Here is a 21,247-nt window from a genome sequence, read left to right as displayed (position 1 = left end):
TATTACAGTAATTATAGTTATTTTAATGTATTGAATTAAATCAAAATTTGTGAGTTTCTAAATTACTCAATGTATTATGAATACCCTAAGATTTTTTTTTATCTCTTAAGAGCTAGGAATTCCTTTTAAAAAGGAATTGTTATGGTCCTATGTTACAGATGTCAGGATTTAAATTGAATAAAGATAAGGTGACACTTATTTAAATTAAGGGGATATTAAATCCCACACAGTTTTAAAACCAAATAAGAAACTCAAAGATTCGAATCAGAGAGTTTCTTGCCGAATATAATAAACTATAAAGTATCGGCAACCACTAGCGTGAGCAAATGCAAGTGACCCTAGCACGTAGTGCAATACCGGAAGACTCGCAGCAAAGTCGGTGAATTCTGATCACTATTCTTAGGTATTTTCCATAATGTAAAAAACACATTTCCTAGGAAATGTATGCTGTTATTACATTATGGTAGGGAGGTCACTACCCAGACCAGTTTCAGCCTTTTTTGAGGCTTCATCAGTGAGTAGCTAGACCTAATACCAAAGTGTATAGCGAAAAGAACTTATATACTCTGCGATACGAGTTTCCAAACAGGTGCAACCATTAAGTTACTTAAGTATAAAGAGCTAATAAGCTTCATTTCGGCAATGAAGTGTAAATTTGTATATTTTTCTTCCACCAAATAAAATTTATAAAAATCCGTCAAAGCAATGTTGTTAAATTGTGATTTCAGCACTAAATCTGCCTGAAGCTCAATAAATTCCATCTGTAGAATGTGTTTTCCTTCCATAGAATAAGTTTTCTAGCACATTATTTATATCAGCATCCATCGGACAAGTAAATATAGCAAATGTGGAGTCTTTGTTTTTGAAGTTGGCAAACCTTGTATCAAAGTATCAAATTGTTCTATTAGTGCCTTCAGTTCATCTCCATAACAATTATAAGAGATATTTTTATGAGTTGCTAGAGTAGGAAAATGATAACAATTTTTAGCTCTTATCTGACTTTCCAACAATCTTAGTTTATTACAAAAAGCTTTGACATGTCCATGCAGTTTGTGAACCAATTGTCCTTGCTTTTGCAATTTAAGATTCAGTTCGTTTAGATATCCGGTGACATCTACAAGGAATGCTAAATCACACACCCACTCATCATCTTTTACTTGGTTAATTGTGTTTAATTTTATGTCCATAAAATCTGCAATGTCTTGTCTCAGATCATAAAATCGTTTTAACATTTTACCTTTACTCAACCACCTCACTTCACAATAATAAGACATCTTCATAATCCGAAAATAGGTCTGCCAAATACTACTTAAAAATCGGCGGTGATTAAGTGTACGTGACTTAATAAAGTTAATACTGGCCACTACAACTTCCATAACATTTGTGAATTTAATCGCTTTTGCACACAGATTTTGTTGGTGGATAATGCAGTGAAAATTTGTTAAATTTTCAGGATGGATCTGTAGTTCTATTGCTCTTTCATGAATTATTCCAATAAATCCCTTCTTCTGTGCACCAACCATTGCAGGGGCTCCATCAGTGCATATGCAAGATAGTGAACTCCATTTAAGCTCAAATCTCGCGAAGACTGTGTTGACTTTTTCAAATATATCTTCGCCAGTAGTTGTTCCTTTTACGACTAAAGCGCCAATAAATAATTCTTCTGTGATGTTGAAATCCGCATCAACTCCTCGAATAAATATTGCTATTTGTGCTGTATTGGAGGCATCGGTGCTGTCATCCAAAGTAATTGAAAATGCTTCCAATCCAGCAATCTTCTCTTTTAAAATTTTTTTGATATCATCAGCCATAATTTCTATCCGTTGGACAACAGTACGTCTCGACAAACGAATATTCTCGAAGTCTTTTTTCTTTTCAGGACATATTATACTTGCAACATCCAGCACAGCAGACATTCTTTGATAAATTCTCCTTCACCAAATGACTTAGAATGATTAGTGATTTTTTCGCTTACCACAAACTGACTTTGACAATGCTGTGGTGCTGCTGGGTATCCAAGTTCTTCAACTTCTGTATTTCATCTTTTCGTAGTTGTCCATCAATTTTTGGGTGATTCGCATGTCTTGAAGTAAAGTGTCTCTTCAAGTTGTATTCTTTGTTGACGGATACTGATTCGTTGCACAGGAAATATACAGGCAAACCTTTATTCAGAATAAAATAATAATCCTCCGTCCAGTTGTCTTGAAATTGACTATTCTCTGCATCTACTTTTCTTTTTTTTGCAATAACCCCTGACATTGTCCCAAATTTATAAGCGATATTCAGAACTGTCAAACAAAACTGTCTTCTACACTGCAGGCACTGAACAGAACACAACATCAATGCAGGCACCAAACAAAACATAACATCAATGCAGGCACTGAACAAAGCACAACACCAACCCAAGTACCGAACTGACACGTTATAACACGTTCACACACGCCACTAGTCAAAGTGAGAAAGAGACCTTGGTTGGAGAAAACATAGCGTGTTTTGCGCAAATCATATGACGTCAGCTTAATGTGAGTTAATAGAATATGCCATGTTTTCTCCCACCATGAATCAGACAAACTTCGCTGAAATAGATTAGGGCCAGATCAAAAGAAGTAGAGGACCGGATCCGGCCCGCAGGTTGCCTATATGTGCTATAGGCAATCTAGTCTTTTTTTTGTGTGTGTGTGTGTGCGTGCATGCATGTGTACATGTGCGTACATGTGAGAGAGAGAGCTCTTATTCTATTAGTTAGCATTTTACTGATTGGAACGATGATGTGAAAATGATGTGTCGTGGAAACTAAGAGTGGGTTCTCAGGAAGATGGGCAAAAACATAGCACCAAAACATTTTTTTGTTTAATTTATTTTTTGTGTTATATCACCATGAATATATTTACAGTGACAAGTTTCTTCTTGTTCCTCAACTTCCTGCCCATCCAGAGTACTATAGGTTGAATAACCTTTTACGTACGGGATAACTACAAATCAAATCATCACATAACCCCAGGAATTACAGGATACATGATATACTTTACAATTAAGGTTACAATACTAGCTTGCTGTAAACAATTTTCTGCCAAATTAATCTGCTACATGTCACTAGTGTGAAATAGCTGATTTTCTAATCTTTTTTTTTCTTATTTTGGCGATGATCAAGATTAGGAAGACTCCTTACAGACCGTTGCATACCCAATAAAGAAAGCAATAAACTGACTAGGGCTTTTAACCAAATATTACTTCCTATTACCAATTTTCTGCCAAATTATTGTTACTTGCTGTCCTGGTACGAAGTGTCTGTTTGGTAAATCTTTTCTTTTTCATTCTGTTTTAATAACAATACCAACTTACACTAAGGAGGGTCTTTACAGACGTTCACACCGTAGCTTGTAAATCATACAAGAATCAACTGGGGCTTTTGAACCCAACAAACAACACTCAACTTCTCATAGTGCACTGCCCTTTATATCCATTTAAATAATGAAGGAATTGGGACTTAAATATGTTAGTGTAAACTGCAAAAAGAGTATGTGTGATGACGGTTTAATGCTAATATCTGCATTCTTAACACCCTTAAAAGTATATATATTTACAAGATTTTCATTATTTGCAAGTGTGATACTAGAATCATGTCTATCCCATCCACTCATGAAAGGTAGTAAAACTTATAGTAGATTAATATCATGGGTAGGCTATTTTTTTTTTTAAATTATTATTCACTTTATATATTTTTCTCCATTTTTATTAATTTTTACATATTCAGGAAATCCTGCTCCAGAGATCAAACATAGAACTTTCTCAAGCCACTTCCTGTTAAGAAGGTTTTGCACTGGGTAATAAAATTCTTATTTCTCACCAACTGACAGACTGAGTTCAAATCATGTATGTTTATAGATGTTTGTCATTGTCTTTAGGGATATGCTAACCCCTGGGCAACCAAAGGCTGGTGAATGTAAAAATAATGATGTTGTTGTTGTTTTAGTCCTCAACCTTATGGTTGGTTGAAGAGCAATTTGCTATTTTACCAGGGAATGATTATGAAACGGGGTGCCTCCCTTGCCCTAAGTATTTATGACTGTAGATGTGTACACGTTCACAGGGCTGGTTTGCCTGTTCTGAGGGATGAAAAACCTGAGTTTCCATGTGGGAAAAAATTAAAAAAAAAAAAACCAACCAACTTACGTATGAGACTGGCTAACTCACCTTTAGTCAAAAGAGACCAGATAAAGGTTCCTCACGTCATGGACAGTAATCAAACCCAGGTCTTTCTGACCAAAGGGCTTTGTCTATACCAACTGAGCTACGGAGGCTCAAAAATAACGTATGAAAGCAAAAATATGAATGCATTATGTAAAAATAACTTTCCCAAATAATCTTCATATTAGGCGTTAGAACAGTTCTTTAAAATAAAATGAAGATGAAATACTTACTCTGCTAAATGCCTTCTTGTTCTTGACAACTCTGCTCGATAAGATTGCAAAATGCAAAATACATCACCCAAAGATGGAATAACTGTTTCGAGGTATAACTGAGAAGACTGTGTTAAGTAAGCCTTGAGAAATTAAATTGGTAAATATGTAATAATGTTAAGAAAATCCTCAGAATTTGCAATGAAAATTATCAAATTTCAGTAATTTGAATCTTAAGTCAAAAAAAAAAAAAGTTTTAAAACAATATTTTTTATAAATGTTCCAGTTTATTTATTTTTTAAAAAAAATCAAATTAGTTTGAATTGCAAAGCAATCCAAGTATTAAAAAATAAGCTACTATTTATAAATCATGCAGAGATATGAAACTCCCTCTATTAATAACTTTTTTTATTAAATAAAATTAATTAATCTCAACTGCCCTTTGTATTTCTTTCCCTGAAAAAGACAAATTTTAATAGCATACAGAATGGAAAAGTTATTTACATTTTCTTGGGGAAAAAAATATAACTATTCAAAATGCTATGACACCCAACAAAGGGAAGTGTAACTTTTAATTATTTTCATTTTCAAAATTAATCTTAGGAATAATTTTTTTATGGTTTTCATAATACCTCACCATTTACTATTATTACAATATGCATTTATATACTGTTTTAAGATGGCTTTAAATGTTATCTACTGAAAGAGAATATGTTTTGATAGAACAGGTCTATCTTTTAGTTTACATTGGGAAAAAAAAACAACTTTTTACTTTTCCTTCATCACTTCTACTTAACATGCATGGCACACTATTTCAGTTTGGGAAAAAGGATGGATCACTGTTATATTATATAAAACAGTGATCCACCCATGATTTTAGCCATGTTAAACAACTTTTTTTATGAATCATATGTATAAAAAGGTTGTAAAACCATTGTATATCAGCACAATGGACTAAAGGTCAGATAATCCAGAAACCACTCAAAACAAAATATGGAACTTTTTCAAGCCATTTCACATCTCTAATAAGCAGAATGGTGAACTCTCAGTGGTCAATGATAATTATCCTAAATATAAAGAATGACAAGCTACATGCCCAGTGGGATATGACTCCACAGCCTATTTCACTGGAGAGTAGAAATGCCACCCGCTTAACCAACCAGGCTTGCATACAGCCTATTTCACTTGATAACAGAACTGCCACTCACTTAACTAGGCTTGCATACAAGCTAACTGCAACACATGAGGGAAACAGTAATTTTAAATAATCTGCAATATTTTCTATTAAAAATTACTCTCAGGTATGCTTGTAGGATCTTTCATCAAAGTGCATACTATATCGAACAGTACGAAATGCAAAACATAGAAATTCATTGTTTGCAGAGTTCTTTTTTTTTTTTTTTTTTTAAAAAAATAACGCATTAAATTATAACAGGAATGAAGGCTGCCAAATACTGGAAAAACCACTATTAATCAGTAATTATTGTGCAGCAGTGTTCCATCAGTCCTTGAGGCAATGCAGGCTCTGCAAGTGAAACAACATATAACTTAGCACAATGAATTTAATTCTGTTAAAATATACAATAGATAAAAGGTACACAGTTAAATGCATGATTATGAGATTTATGAGATCTTTGTTCCATTCGATATAACGTGTGTATGTGTGTGTGTATAAGGAAGACCACAAGAACAACAAATTCTGTAGACCTCAATGGGTGTTCGTAGAAGGGAGGTTACCTTAAGGAGAACAAAGAAAGCTGTATACAGAACAAAAGGCCTTGCTAATGTTATGAATTTTAAGGAAGGTAGCAATTTTGATGGATTACCAATATAAGAGACTGAAATGGAGTGTCTATATAGGTAGGAATGCAGATAGCAATCTCTAGGTAAATGAGAGTCCATCCTTTGATGTCTTTAAGATCAAGTCATCAAAGAAATAGCAAAAAAAAGAAAAAAATAGAAATATTCAATCCGCTTCAAGGGAACTGAATTTTTGAGTGGAGTGAATGGGGAAAAAAAATTTTTTTTTCAAAGTTTTTCCATAAAAGTTCCTTCAAAATCATGGCATATCTATACTTAAGTATATTTGCCAATGATATTTTTATTATCTAGAAAGCATGAAATTTCTGATTAAAATAAATTTTTTATTTCACACTGTAGTGGAGAATGAAGACAAGTTACCATATACATGCTAAAGAGAGAGTGAGTAGTTTTTTTTTCCTTCCTTTTTTACTGAGTAGACTGCAATGCCAGAATGTGTTGTGTATGCTAAGAATGTAAAGGAGTTAAAGATTCAATACACTATGATGCTTCCTGGAGTGAAACTTCCCATGATGAGTCTGACTCTATGCACATTTGTTATTATTGTAATAATAAAAATTTAGCTGTCCACAAATTTTATGCGAGTGTTCTTATTTATTCTCTATAAAACTAAAACTGTTTCATACAGGGTGAACAAAATTGAAGTATCCTTGTTTAAGGCCTTGTGGAGAACGGCTCAGTCATCCAAATGCTGCGAAACTTTGCAGGAATACATTGTGTGTTATGCAGACGAGATATCCGAGGATTAAAAAAAAAAACCATGCTGTATGATGTACCGAATGTAGATATAGTAATTTTTCTTTGTGTATAAGAAGGAAGGAAAAAAAGTGACACAAGCATAAATAACACATTTTTATTCACTTCCATTATGCATCCATGGGCTGTACTGTTCAATGTGCTGCCCTCCCTGGCATACCACAAACTGAATTCATTGCTCGGTGTGTTCAATGGCAGAACACAGCTGGTTGGGACTGATGTTGCACACATGCTGCGTTATGCTATCTTTCAGCACTGGCAATAATCAGGATGATTCCAATAAACCCTGTCTTTGAGAAATCCCCAGAGCCAGAAGTCACAGGGGATCAGATCAGGTGAACAAGGCAGCTATGCAGTGGGAAATGCATGGCTGATTACTCTGAAATATTCTTGAAGAATCTCTTGTACAGATGAGTGATATGTGGAGGAGCCCAATCCTACATGAAAATGACTGAATTCATGTACATGCACTACTGCTGTAGCTGTGGCTAGAGCTACAGCAGCGTCTGTAGCTGTCACCACATTTGAGAATACTATTTGAGAACAGTATTTGAGAATACTGGTGTATTCTCAAAGAAGAATGGTCCAATGATAAACGAAACTGTAAACCTGCACCAAACAGTAACTTGGGATGAATGCAAAAGAATTTGTTGGGTTACATGCAAGTTTGATTTTGATTTGATGTCTTTATCACGCAAAGACATCAAGGGTCATATTGCACCATGACACAGGTCACAATAGTACATACGTTAATTGTTAGTAGGACAATTATAAACGTCCATGCCCTTGGCAGGATTCAAACTCACAGCCTCTTGGCTGGAGAGCAGATACGCTAACCACTCAGCCAACCAGGGCTGGCCATACAAGTTTTGTGTAGCCCATACCTGGAAATGCAATTATTCACAGCTCCATTCATGTGAAAGTCAGCCTCATCTCCCCACAAAATTATCCATGGCCATGCAACATCCAGCTCCACTCAAGCAAGGAATGTTAAACCAAATATCAGTGGACTTTCAAAGTCCTGTGGGTGCAACTCTTATATCAGGGTTATCTTGAATGGGTTGAAATGCAGAATCTTCTGTAGAATTAGGGACTCAAAAACACACGTGTTGAACAGATTATTTTATTATTATTATTTATTTTTTTTTTTTATATATATAATTTTATTTCTTTCTTTATTTTTGTTTTTCCTTTCTATCACTAGAGGTCAGGCTAGAAAAAAGATTTATTAACTACACAGATTTAGTTTACTGATATAGAAAGCATGAGCATGTAGCTTGGTTCTGTATACAGTTGTATTCTTCCGATGATGACCTCGATATAGAGGTCGAAACGTCAAGTTTTATTTTATTTGTAATTAATAAAATAATCTGTTCAACACGTGTTTTTGAGTCCCTAAATCTACAAATATGAGTGCTGATCACCGTGTAACCCTAAAAGAAAGAATTATCATAATCCATGGAGATGTGACCCACAAGCAGTGCAGCCTCTACGGTAAGCTGAAGATACATATTTCTTTATTAACGAATTAGCCTTTTTGAAAAGATGTAGAGACAGCAACATAATTCCTAACTGCATTAAACTAAAGAAGAAGTTTAAATCAACCAAAGCGCTCCGTATTTATGCCTGTTTGGAAAAAGCCTTGTTACAAGAACAAATCCACGAGGCACATAAAAATCTAGCATCCACCCAAAACAAAGTTCTACAACTTAAATTTGAATTATCTGACTACGTTATTCCAGAAATTTGGGAGATTCTAGATAGAATCACTGACGACTCGGCCAAGCACTCACTACTGAAAAATAGAGAAAAACTAATAATGAAATTTCAAGCCCTACACAACAACAGAAAAGCACAAGATCATCAAGACGCCATTACGAAAGGAACAGCCAACCACAAACCGACTTCATAAGGAGCAACCAATCGACCACAAACAATGTTAGGAGCCACTAACCACCATCGGATCAATGCTCAGTTATCAACCTATCAAACCACATTCTCACCGAAGGTGAACTATCGCTGCTAAAGAAAGGTTTGAACTACGCCATTGCTCTGAGGTCAGTAAACAAGCTTGATATCGTGTATCATATCAAGAGAGGTTTACGATCCCTCCCCACCATTCTGGCTAAAAAAAATACGAATGGAAACATCGTGTATACTAAATTCTAACAAAAAACTAAACACCAACATAAACAAAACCGAAAATCTAGCCCTTAAATCCTTAAAAAATAACCAGGATATTATAATAACGAAAGCCGATAAAGGCAATTCCACCGTCCTGTTAGACCGTACGACATACATTGAAAAAATGAACCAGTTGATATCGGACCATAACACCTACCAAAAGGTTAACTACAACCCCACAAAACGTAACAAAAAGAAAACAACCGAATTAATCAAATCCGTCCACACGTGGCCCGAAGAAATGACAAAAAAATTAATACCTCAGTATGCCCGTGCACCCAGAATTTATGGCCTGCCAAAAATACACAAACCTGGCACACCACTTCGCCTGATCGTTGAAGGAATTGACAGCCCAAATTATCTCTTAGCAAAAAAATTAGCTGCCACACTCAAGGAATTGGTAGGTCAGTCCCCTTCCTACATAAAAAATACACAACATTTCATCAGTAAAATCAAAAACATTACACTCACCGACCAAGATTTATTAGTCAGCTTCGACATAACTTCCCTTTTCACCAATGTCCCAATCAATGACACGATCTTGCACCTACAGAACATATTTCCACATGACATCACGGCCCTTTTTGCCCACGTACTCGGCTCCGGATATTTCGTATGGCATAACAATTTTTACCTTCAAAAAGAAGGTACAGCCATGGACTCACCACTTTCTCCCCCAATAGCTAAGTTTTATATGGAAGACTTTGAGCAACGTGCTCTAGAAACAGCATGTCTAAAGCCCAAAATTTGGCTCAGATACGTCGATATTTTCGCCATTTGGCCCCACAGCCACGAAGCTCTAAATACATTCCTTAGCCACCTAAACAAACAACACAAACGTATCCAATTCACCATTGAAATGGAAAAAAACGACTTTCTTCCTTTCCCAGACACACTTGTCACACGTCTTCCCTCTGGCTGTCTTTCTTTCTCAGTTTACCGCAAACCTACACACACACAGGCCAATACATACACAAAAATTCTTACCACCACCCAACACAAAAATTAGGTGTCATACCCTTAAACACAGAGCCTTAACTATTTGTTCGAATGAACAGGCTCTAAACCAAGAATACAAAATCATCAACCAAACATTTATCAAAAATGGATACAATAAAAAAACTATTCACACGATCCTCCATAAAGATACCAGTAGGAACAAAAAAGATTTCAAGAATGCCATTGCCATTCCTTATGTTAGAGGCATTTCTGAAAAAATAGACAGAACACTTCGCAAATACAACATTAAAACCACCTTTAAACCCCCAAATAAGCTAAGACACCTACTCAGTTCCTCTAAAGATCCTCTTCCACACCTAGCACACCCAGGGGTATACAAAATACACTGCACATGTAACATACCATACATAGGGGAAACAGGGCAAACTATCCCAATCAGACAAGACGAACACAAATGACACATTAAATACCTCCACTTCGGTAAAACAGGCCTTTCTGACCATGCACTCCAAACATACCATAGAATTGACTGGAAAAATACCCAGTCCCTACACTGCACCAAAACCTGGTTTGAGAGAAAATTTAAAGAGTCTTGTGAAATGCTCAAACACAACCCAAATCTCAACAAAAATGATGGCCTCACCATTTCAAGAATATGGAGGACCCATCTACAACCTGTATAACATCCTAAACTAGCATTAGAAAAATTCCCACTACAAGAAGACAACCTGGTGACCTGGTGAAGTGTTTAGAACATTCAACTGCAACTGAAAGAAATCATTTTGTAACTATCCAGAATATTAATACATGAGGACTCTAACAGTTTATTGTAGTTGCATTTATCTATTTATAATATATATATATAATTTTTTTTTATTAACTTTTATTAACTTTATTTATTTATTTATTAACTACGTAGATTTAGTTTACTGATATAGAAAGCATGAGCATGTAGCTTGGTTCTGTATACAGTTGTATTCTTCCGATGATGACCTCGATATAGAGGTCGAAACGTCAAGTTTTATTTTATTTGTAATTAATAAAATAATCTGTTCAACACGTGTGTTTTTGAGTCCCTAAATCTACAAATATGAGTGCTGATCACCATGTAACCCTAAAAGAAAGAATCTTCTGTAGAAGTTTCCAGATAATTGTGTAAGGCACATCCATGTGTCTTGATACAGCACATGTACTGCAGGAACCAACAGTTATTCATGGCCTGCTCCACAACAGCAGTAGTGACTTCATTCACCTGATGTGAACCAATTTGTTTGCGACCTCTGCCATGTCTAACTTCCAATGATCCTATTTCTTCAAAATGAGTAATCATTCATTACAGAGCACACATATATAATAGACCTTGTCGACATTTGTTCAGGTGATGAAATATGCAGAGTGCAGAAACAGCATTGCAATTGTTTAGGTAGTACAACTTCACGAGAAGCACGTTGGGGCAAGGTTAGCACCATCACCGTGGAATGTATTAACCGAAATGAAGGGAAAAATCCCATGTCCAAGTTGCATGATATGCAAATTTCATGCATTTGGTACATGTAAAATTTTGTAGCATTTCAATCACTGGATGGTGCTCCACAAACAGGGATACTTTAATTTTGATCAACCTATATACCTCAAGGGCCCACTTTAGTGAGTACAAGAGTATCAAACCCAAGGAATCTGATGCCAAAATATGCCTTAATTCATGTAATATACATCTGTTATATTATCTGTACACTGGTCCCTCCCTTTCTTTTTTCCCCTTCTTTCTTTTATTCTTGCTTCTTTCCCCCAATGCTATTAGAGTATTTGAAGGTTAGGGGTGAATATTTCCTATTTTGCTATTTTATTTTGTCTAATACAGTGGAAGGGTACATAAGATTTCTGAATCCCAACTCTCGCCTGGCCAACATAAGATGAATTGGGGGAACAAAACTTCCCAGATATGTGGAAAAGGCCCCTGCAGTCCTACCATTTTTTTTCTTGCAGTGACTTCACTCCAAAATGCTTATATGGTTGTGCCTTATAATACATCTCATACTGCATCAGTTGTTGTGCAGAATGATCAGAGCTGCATTTAGGGCTTAGGCAAAGGCTCCTATTTGAGAAGTGTATTACAGTCTCCAACAAAAGGCAGTAATATTGTGAGTGAGGAATACAGAAGATATAGGATTAATCTTAGAGGGGAATGTTACCCAGGCACATGGAATGTTCGGGGTCTACAGATGGGTACTCTTGATATTGTCTGTAAAGAGGTGGAGAGGTATAAAATTGACATCCTGGTAATTACAGAGACCAAATGGAATGGAGGAGGTCACTTCAAAAGAAAGAATGGTAAGCTAGTTGTTTATTCAGGAGGTGAATCAAAGCATCATGAGGTAAGTGTGATAGTGAAGACAGTTTAGACAAGAACTCTTATTCGTTATAATCCCGTTAATGACAGGATACTTTGTATTACACTTAAGGCACATCCTACCAACTGGTCAATCATATAACCCACACATATAGGCCTGATGAAGAAAGTAAGGAATTCTATAAAAACTTACATATTGTTATGGGCTGCCTTCAAAGGAAAGATGTACTTAACATCTTAAGGGACTTTAATGCACAAGTGGGAAAGAGTATGAGGGTTAGGCATTTTTGGTCTGGGTGAAAGTAACACCCATGGTGAAAGACTGTTGATTTTGCCCATGCTAACAGATTAGTTATTACCAATACCTGCTTCCAGAAACACCGACAACAGACCTATACTTGAACATTTAACAGTGAGATGGCAAGGCACACCAGACTGATTATATCCTGGCTCCCCATTGGTGAAATGCAAGCATCTCTGATGTGCATACTTGTTCTGGAGCAGATTGTGATACAGACCATCAGCTAGTAAGAGCCAAAGTAAGAATAAAATTCCAAAACCAACCTAAGTTAAGCACATTCCACTAGACTGGATGTCATAGTAATTCCTAGTGGGTTCACAGAAGGAACATCAACTCAGTTGGATGATTTTTTGGATACTAGTGAGGAGAACCATAAATGCTTTGCGAAGGAGTCAAAGTTATAATACAGGATACAGCCAAGAAGTATCTCAGCCCAATAAGAAGACCAAGAGACCCATGGATATCAGATTCAATGTGGAATCTAATCAAAAGAAGGTGGTTGGAAAAACAAAGAGACAGAGATTGAAGAATATAAGATTATATATAGAAGTCAGAAGAGCCAACAGGCAGGACAAGGAAAAGTTTTATACTAATAAATGTGAAGAGATGGAGTTCCAGATGAGGAGAAAAAATTATAAAAGGATCTTTCCATTTCAGTAAAATTATGGAGACTACAACCATGTTAGGAATAATTACTTTAATTTATACTTAGAACTGAAAATCAAAAATATATGGAAAGAATACTATGAGGAACTGTACAACAGCCAGAATAAAAAAAAAAAAAAAAAATTAAAGGATCCTTCTCACCAGAAAAATTTCAATTTGGAACCTCCTCCTCCACTAAGGCATGAAGTTGAAAGAGCAATTAAACAGTTTAATAGCATATGTACATACTCAAAATGATGACCTTAATATGTAGATCAAAACGTTGGGAAATTAAAGTAATTATTCCTAACACAGTTGTAGTCTCCAAAATTTTACAGAAGTGAATGCTGATCGCTGTGTAACATTAAAAGAAAAGGATGTTTCGTTTAGTTTCGTGATCTGAAGCACAAGTTTAAGAACAAAGTGAATGTCATCAAAGACAGGAATGGAGCAGTATTAAAAAAACTGGGAAAAAAAAAAGAAAAAAAAAAGATGAAAAGAATACTGTAAGGAACTGTACAATAAACAGGATAAAAGAAAATTTGAAGTAGCCCTCTCATCAGAAAAATTTTGATTTGGAACCTCCTCCACTTAGACATGAGGTTAAAAGAGAAATTAAACAGCTTAACAGCAATAAGGTCCTGGGTGCACATGGAATCCCAACAGAGGTAATTAATACTACAGGGCATGGAGGGATAAGTGTTTCATAGATTTATTGCAAGGGTATGGGATACAGGATCATGTCCCAGAGACTGGAAGAGGTCACTTTACATACCATTACATAAGGGAGATAAGAAGGATTGCAAGAACTATAAAACTATTAGTTTAATATCTCATGGAAGAAAGATTTTATTAAAAATCATTCTAAATAGGATTGAGGCCAAAGTTGAGGTAGAGATTTTATTTATTTTTTTAATATCAGATCCAAACATGAAAGGCCACAAGACCTATAGCACATTTGCACCATATGTGAACAAGAGGTAAAGAAGAAAGAAGAAATCTATCCACATTTTGCATGAACAGCTGAGGGTTGTAATCTTTGGGGGAAGACAGAGTGGGAGATTCTGTTCCAAAGGACAGAAATAGATGGGATGAAAGAGGAAGCAGTGAGTTTGGTGAGTTTCATGTAAAAGGGTGTTGGTTAGCAGTGGCTCTTGTTTCAATGATTTTGGAGGAGAGTGGAGGAATAGTGGCCAATTCAGCAGAGCACTGTCCATCAAAGTATCTATAAAAGAAGCACAAGACAGAAATTGAATGTCTGCGAGAATTGAAGTGGGTATGTGAGAGAGGAATCGTTGATTAGCCATATTACCCTCTTCTGGATAGCAACGAGCAATCTTAGAGGATTTTGGAGCAAGCACTATCTCCAAATATGGGAGCAATATTCATTGGTTCAGTGGATTTGAGCTTTATATAGAATTAGCAGTTGTAAAAGTGTGAAGGAGCATCTTGTGCAAAAAAGTACACCATTGGCAGCTGCAGAAGATATGGCTGAAATGTGGTTGTGCTAGGAAAGATCAGAGGTGCAGGTCACTCCAAGAAGAGAAATCTGATCGTGTTTGAATATCTCAGTATTACTGAGGGTAAAGGGGAGGGATGTGAGCTTTTTCTTGTGAGATATCAGACAGGACTGAGTTTTGGTGGCATTAAAGTTAACATTGTTGTCCTTGCCTCGCTGAGATAAAGCTAGGAGATCTGAGTTCAGGGCACTGGTTGTGGTAGATCTTGAGGATTCTAATACTTGAATTTTTTAATACTTGAATTCTAATATTTCAATAATCCTAAACTTTAAAAAAAAATGTAAGATTAATAATTAATTAAAATTGGGGCTAATCACTTTTAATTAGGGTAATTCGCGTAAACATAATATTTTTATGCTATGCAAAAAAATATTAGATAAAATTTATACTATGCAAAAAAAATAACAGATAAAACAACAATACCTAACATTTCATTAATACAAGAAAGAAGAAATTGGGGGGGTCGTCTTATACAACCGACATAAGCTTAAAACCTAAAAATAGCCTAAAATTTGGGCCTCGTTTTATACAACCGACATATATGGTATATTTATTTTATTAGTTTGTGGACATAATGGTGTGCCAATTTCTCTCTCGAAAAATAAAATAAAAATAAAGAAATATTTTTCTTTATTTTTAAGAAATAATTTTTTTATTTTTTTTTTAAAAATTGAAAACAAAAAATATCAAGCTATCCAATGTAAATATCTATAATTTTTCTTTAAATGCAAATAAAAATGTATTTGTATTTAAATACAAATTAATTTTTATTCATAAGGATGGTGCAAAGACTGTCTCTAACTATCGACATATAATATCTTTGGAGTGGTGGTGAATATTTTGGAAAAGTTAGTGAGAGCTTGTATACAGAAATGAGCTGACAGAGAATCTATAATTTGCAATGAACTGCATGGGTTTAATAAGGGATGGTCATACTGGAATAACTTGCTTGCATTTTATAATAATGTCACAGTTGAATTAGCCAAGGGGAATGGATACAGTATGATACTTTTGGAATTTGCTAAAGCTTCTGCCAAAATTCATCATGAAAGGCTGTTGCAAAAGTTAGAGGATATGGAACTGAATTATAAATTACTAGTTTGGATAAGAGGATGGGTGAGTGACATAGGAGGGATGTGTGTTTACAAGATTTAAGGTGACCATCGGTGTCCTCAAAGGATCACTACTTTGTCTACTGTTATTCAGTCTTTACATTAATGATATTGTGAAAGATTTAACAGGTGATATACAGCTATTTGCTGAAGATGCAAAGATAAGCAGGATAATCAGGAATGCAAGTGAGAGGCAATACTTGCAAAATGATTTGAATAAGCTGGAATTGAGAGCATTGGAAAATGGATGTCAGTTCAATGTAACATTATGCACTCCAGTGCATTTGGATATCCAATGGCATAATATATTGGTGGGATTATGCTAAAAAAAATTGACCTAGCTGGAGATCGGTTTTTAGTAGATAACAAAATGAAATTCAGGGGTCATATAGCAAAAACTCAGAGGATAGCTTCTTCTTGGCTTCCTGTATTAGGCAATTGTTTGCCTGTAAGGTATTCAAGGGTTTAAAAAGTCTTCTGCCCATCTCCTCCTGGGTCTTCCTCTTGATTGGTGTCCCTTTGGTTTCTTTTTCCAAGCAATATGTTTCCACTTGTCTTTTATCTTGTTCTCTCTAATTCTATGTTTCACTGCCATATTTCAGAATTGGTTTGGCTATTATTTTATATATAGTTTTATTTGGGATGTTCTAGACATCTGTTTACTGAAGTGTCTGTTCAAAATTCCAATGACTGCTAGGAATTTTTGCTTTTTATATGGGACTTATGTAATTTCCTAAACATTTGAGATTTTCATGTCATATTATTCTATTGTTTTGTTCAGTACGTGTAAATTTTTCTGTAATTGGTCTTCATTTTCAGCAAAAATAACTTGATCATCAACATACAGAAGGCTTGTTAATTCTTTATTTCCTATTTTAATTCCTATGATTTTGTTTTTCCTCCATTCTCTTGAAATTTTTTCCATATATATATATATATATATATATTGAAAAGTATTGGTGATAATCCACTTCCTTGAATGAGACCTCTATTGGTTTTAATTTTTTCGGTTGTTTCATTATTAATTTTAATATAGCTTTCTTCCATTATATTTGCTATTGCTTTTGTGATTTGAGTTCCACCTCAAATCACAAAAGCAATTTTGTGATGATGGTATGGTACTGTATTCATTCAACAAACCCAGTATGCTGAAATCATTCGAGCTTAAAAATCTTTCATAACCAATGCAACTCCCTTACAATTCTTCAATGAATGAGGATAAATTAGTGAATGTAAACACTAACAAAACAGGCATCTTATTTCTGGTAGAAAGACCTTCCCCTTATATTTTGATAACACTCAGATCTCAAGACTGGATCAGATTTTTCTTTTTGGACTGAAACATAACTCTAACCTTTCTTGGAATAAATATAACAAATTTTTAATGAAACAAACCCGTGGTACTGCAATCAAGAAAACAAACATGTTAGACTCATATTAAAAAAAAAAAAAAAATTCTCTATCTTGCAGCACCAGCTAAATAATGATCATTCTCTCATATAGCTAACTTCAATCCCCTTCTCACAGATATTCGGTTTCTGCCTTGTGCCACGTCCACAGATACTTTCATGGACAGGGCTCAGCTGAATTGGCCACTATTATTCCTCTACTCTCCTCCAAAATCATTAAAACAAGAACCACTCCTAAACAAAATCCTTTTACAGTCCATTCATTCCACTTACGAGGGTGGTCTGAAACGTTCTCGGCCTCGACCATAGATGGCAACACTATCAGCAAGATTTTTCTTTCTAAGTTGGTACATCTGTCATAAGCATCCATGTGAAATTGCAAGTCATCTATCGGGTAGTTTGTTTTATACAGCTGTCTGAAGCAAAAGTGTTGTCTGTATCCCTTGAAATGGATAAAATTGAGTATAGTGCAGTTATAAAATTCTTTGTAAAAGAAGTTTTAAAGCCAAAAGAAATTCATTCGAAGTTCATAAAAGTTTATGGGAACTCTTCTCCTTTGTTTTCGACAATTAAGAAATGGGCTGCCAAGTTTAAATGTGGCCGTATCAGCCTTGAAGATAATCCACATGAAGGACATCCAAAAAGTGTAACAACACCAGAAATCATTGATCAAGTGCATGATATGGCATTGGATGAATGACTGGCGAGTCAAAGTGCATGAAATTGCTGAGACTATAGGCATTTCAAAAGAACATATAGGATATATTTTGCATGAAGAATTGCAAATGAAAAAGCTTTGCGCAAGATGGGTGCCATGCTTGCTCACAGCAGATCAAAAACACACTCACATGAAAATCTCTGAACAGTGCTTGGAGCGTTTTAACAAGAATAAAACTGATTTTGTGCATCTATTTATTACTATGGATGAGACTTGGATTCACCATTACATACCAGAATACAAATAGCAGTCAAAACAGTGGATGGACAGAAGCCGGTTGTTCAGCGCCAAAGGCGCTTTGTTTATTAATCACCTTGAAAAGGGTAAAACAATAACTGGGGAATATTATTCCCATCTTTTAACCAAACAAGAAGAAAAAATTGTGAGAAAAGACCCTGTTTGCAGAAGAAAAAATCATCTTTCATCAGGACAATGCACCTACCCACAAAGGTATTTTGGCAATGAGAAAATTAAGGGATCTGCACTATGAATTGTTGGAACATCCACCCTATTCCCCAGATTTGGCTCCCTCTGACTTCTGTCTCTTCCTAAAGCTAAAACTCTTCCTCACTGGTCAGCATTTTTCTTCAAATCAAGAGGTGATTGCAGGTGTAGAGGAGTATTTTGCATATTTTACTGAGAGCCACAACAGGAACGGGATAATGGCGCTGGTGCATCTTTATGTTGAAAAATAAAAATAATTTTGAAATTATAAATTCGTTTTTTCATTGTTAGGCCGAGAAATTTTCAGACCACCCTCATACTTCTGTCCTTTTTAACAGTCTCCCCCACTTTGCTTCCCCAAAGATTACAACTCTCAGCTGTTCAAGAAAATTTTGAAAAGATTCCTCCTTTCTTCTATTCCTCTTGCTCACACATAGCACTAATGTGCTATAGGTCTTGTGGCCTTTAATGTGAGGATCAAATATATATATATATATATAATAATAAAAAAAAATCTGTTCTGACACTTGTGGTGGTACATCAAAAATTTCCAGTAAAAGTGATCTCTTTTGAATAGTGCACCACTATTCAAAAGAGTGGTGCACTATTTAAGAGATAAAACTCATTCCTAATTTCAATCATTTGCTCATAAATATTTTGTTCATTAGCACTACTCTGATGAACTAAACTATCATCATTCTTCCATTTTTATCAAAGCATGGGCATACATGAGCAGCTGTCGGTCAACATTGAGCAGCAACTGCTCAGGAAAAGTGAAGTTAGTTGAGAAGTTCCATGTTTGTTTGCCAGAGCAGGGTCCAAGATTATCTAACCCTTAACTAATCCATTGGCTGTACTGGTGTGTTATGGGTTTGAAAAATATTCATGGATGGGAATCACATACTTCAAAACCTTATATGCTTCTTTCCTTTTATCTCTGATCTTGCACCACTCTCTTCACCACAGTGTTTTCCTTAGGAACTATAACATTCAACTATTCAAGAAATACAAACAGGAACTTTCATCCTCCTTAACCACTTGCTGACAACTCATACAAAACTGGTGTATTACAGGTCTGTAATACATTGCATGTGAAGTTGATTTTACACACATTCACAGGGTGGCCCATAAGTCACAAAGGGAAAAAGGGGGGGTTTAATCATTTAATAACTTTTTGATTCATTAATTATTTTTATTCTTTTTTTTTTTTTTTAGTTATAATGAAATACAGAACCTGCAGATTTTTTTTTATTAGTTACGAAAAACCACATCACGTAAATGCTTTCCATTTTCAGCTTTACAAAGACGGACCCTCTCTACAGCATGTTCAATGACAACTGTTAATGTTTCTGGCTGCAACACCCTAATTCCTGCATGAATGTTCTCCTTCAGCTATTGGATTGTCTTGGTCTTGTTCACATACACCTTTTCCTTCAGGTAGCTCCATAGGAAAAAGTCGGGAATCGTCATATCTAGAGAACATGACGGTCAATTAATTGCAGATCTTTACAAAATTATTCACTCACCAAAAATGTGCCCGATTTTTAAAATAAAACTGCACGATTTTGGTTTGTTGTTAGGTTGTGAACTGTTCTGTGATTAATTTCCGAAATGTTTCTAGAGTATTTGAACAAAATGAAATTAAAAAATGAATAATCAAAAAAGTTATTCACATTTTAAACCCTTTTGTAACTTATAAGCCACCCTGTGTGTGTGTGTGTGTGTGTGTGTGTGTGTGTGTGTGTGTGTGTGTGTGTGTGTGTGTGTTAGAGAGAGATACTGCTTTAGAATATACATATACATGGTTTGTAAAATTAGAATATTAGTTCCAAGTGGGTAATAATTACTGTATGATCAAAAAAACAAATAACAATGGCATCGATGTAAAAAAAGTTTATTTCAACATACCTGCTCACCAAAATAATCCAGTTTGAACAGTGTTGACCCACCTTCTACTTGAGCCTGAACAAGAGTAGGAGGGGTCACCTCTTGATAACCATTATCAAAGAAGTGTTCTCTAAAGCACTGCACTAGAGCTGAACGAATACTCATTATCCTTGAGAGCTGTTTAATGTAAACAATTTAAAGAAATGAGGAACTATTAAAAATATACACAAAAGAAGATATAGCATCGCATTTAAGCATTCAGTATACTATATTCATAAGCAAGTACTAAATTTTTAATAAAGCCAGCTTTCGTTATTATGATGGAGTGATAGATGAAGTTCATCTCCTTGTATGAGACCATTACCCTGTTATTGGGGGACTGAAGCAACATAAAAACAATCCATGTATGTCTGGTTTCCAGAGAAGGTCTTCTGAGTTTTTCAAGTAGTAGTATCATAATATGAACATGTCAGGAATTTGATGACGACGATGATACCATACTGGTGTAAATAATACTCCGAAACATGTAGGAAGGAAGGCAGATAATAAGTGAATTAGATGTGAAAGAATCAGAGGCTATCAGAATGTATGTCATAACACCATGTATTTTTAAAGAATGTGCAAGAGTTAGCTATGCCCTTAACCTGGTTATTTACTGTAAGTACTCATAGTGGGAAAGGTTCCTAAGAAGTGAAAAGAAAGCAAAATAGCACCACTCCACATCCACTGTTCTAGGATAA

General features: G+C 35.2%; 1 protein-coding gene across 1 annotated transcript in view; it reads right to left on the bottom strand.

The window, feature by feature from the left end:
• Positions 1–21,247, bottom strand: part of AsnRS (asparagine--tRNA ligase) — a 285,820-nt gene that overhangs the window by 123,043 nt on the left and 141,530 nt on the right. Inside the window, exons 10-11 of the mRNA XM_090406589.1 lie at positions 20,529–20,684; positions 4,422–4,543 (exon numbers count right to left, since the gene is read on the bottom strand). Of these exons, the coding sequence (XP_090262715.1) occupies positions 4,422–4,543; positions 20,529–20,684 (278 nt within the window). The remainder of the gene's footprint in view (positions 1–4,421; positions 4,544–20,528; positions 20,685–21,247) is intronic.

This window comes from Typopeltis vanoorti, chromosome 16 (genome assembly GCF_054136105.1).
Source record: "Typopeltis vanoorti isolate ZY-2024b chromosome 16, IOZ_Tvanoo_1.0, whole genome shotgun sequence".
Taxonomy (NCBI): Eukaryota; Metazoa; Arthropoda; class Arachnida; order Uropygi; family Thelyphonidae; genus Typopeltis; species Typopeltis vanoorti.
Note: the sequence above shows the minus strand (reverse complement) of the source record. Positions and strands in the feature narration are given on the sequence as shown.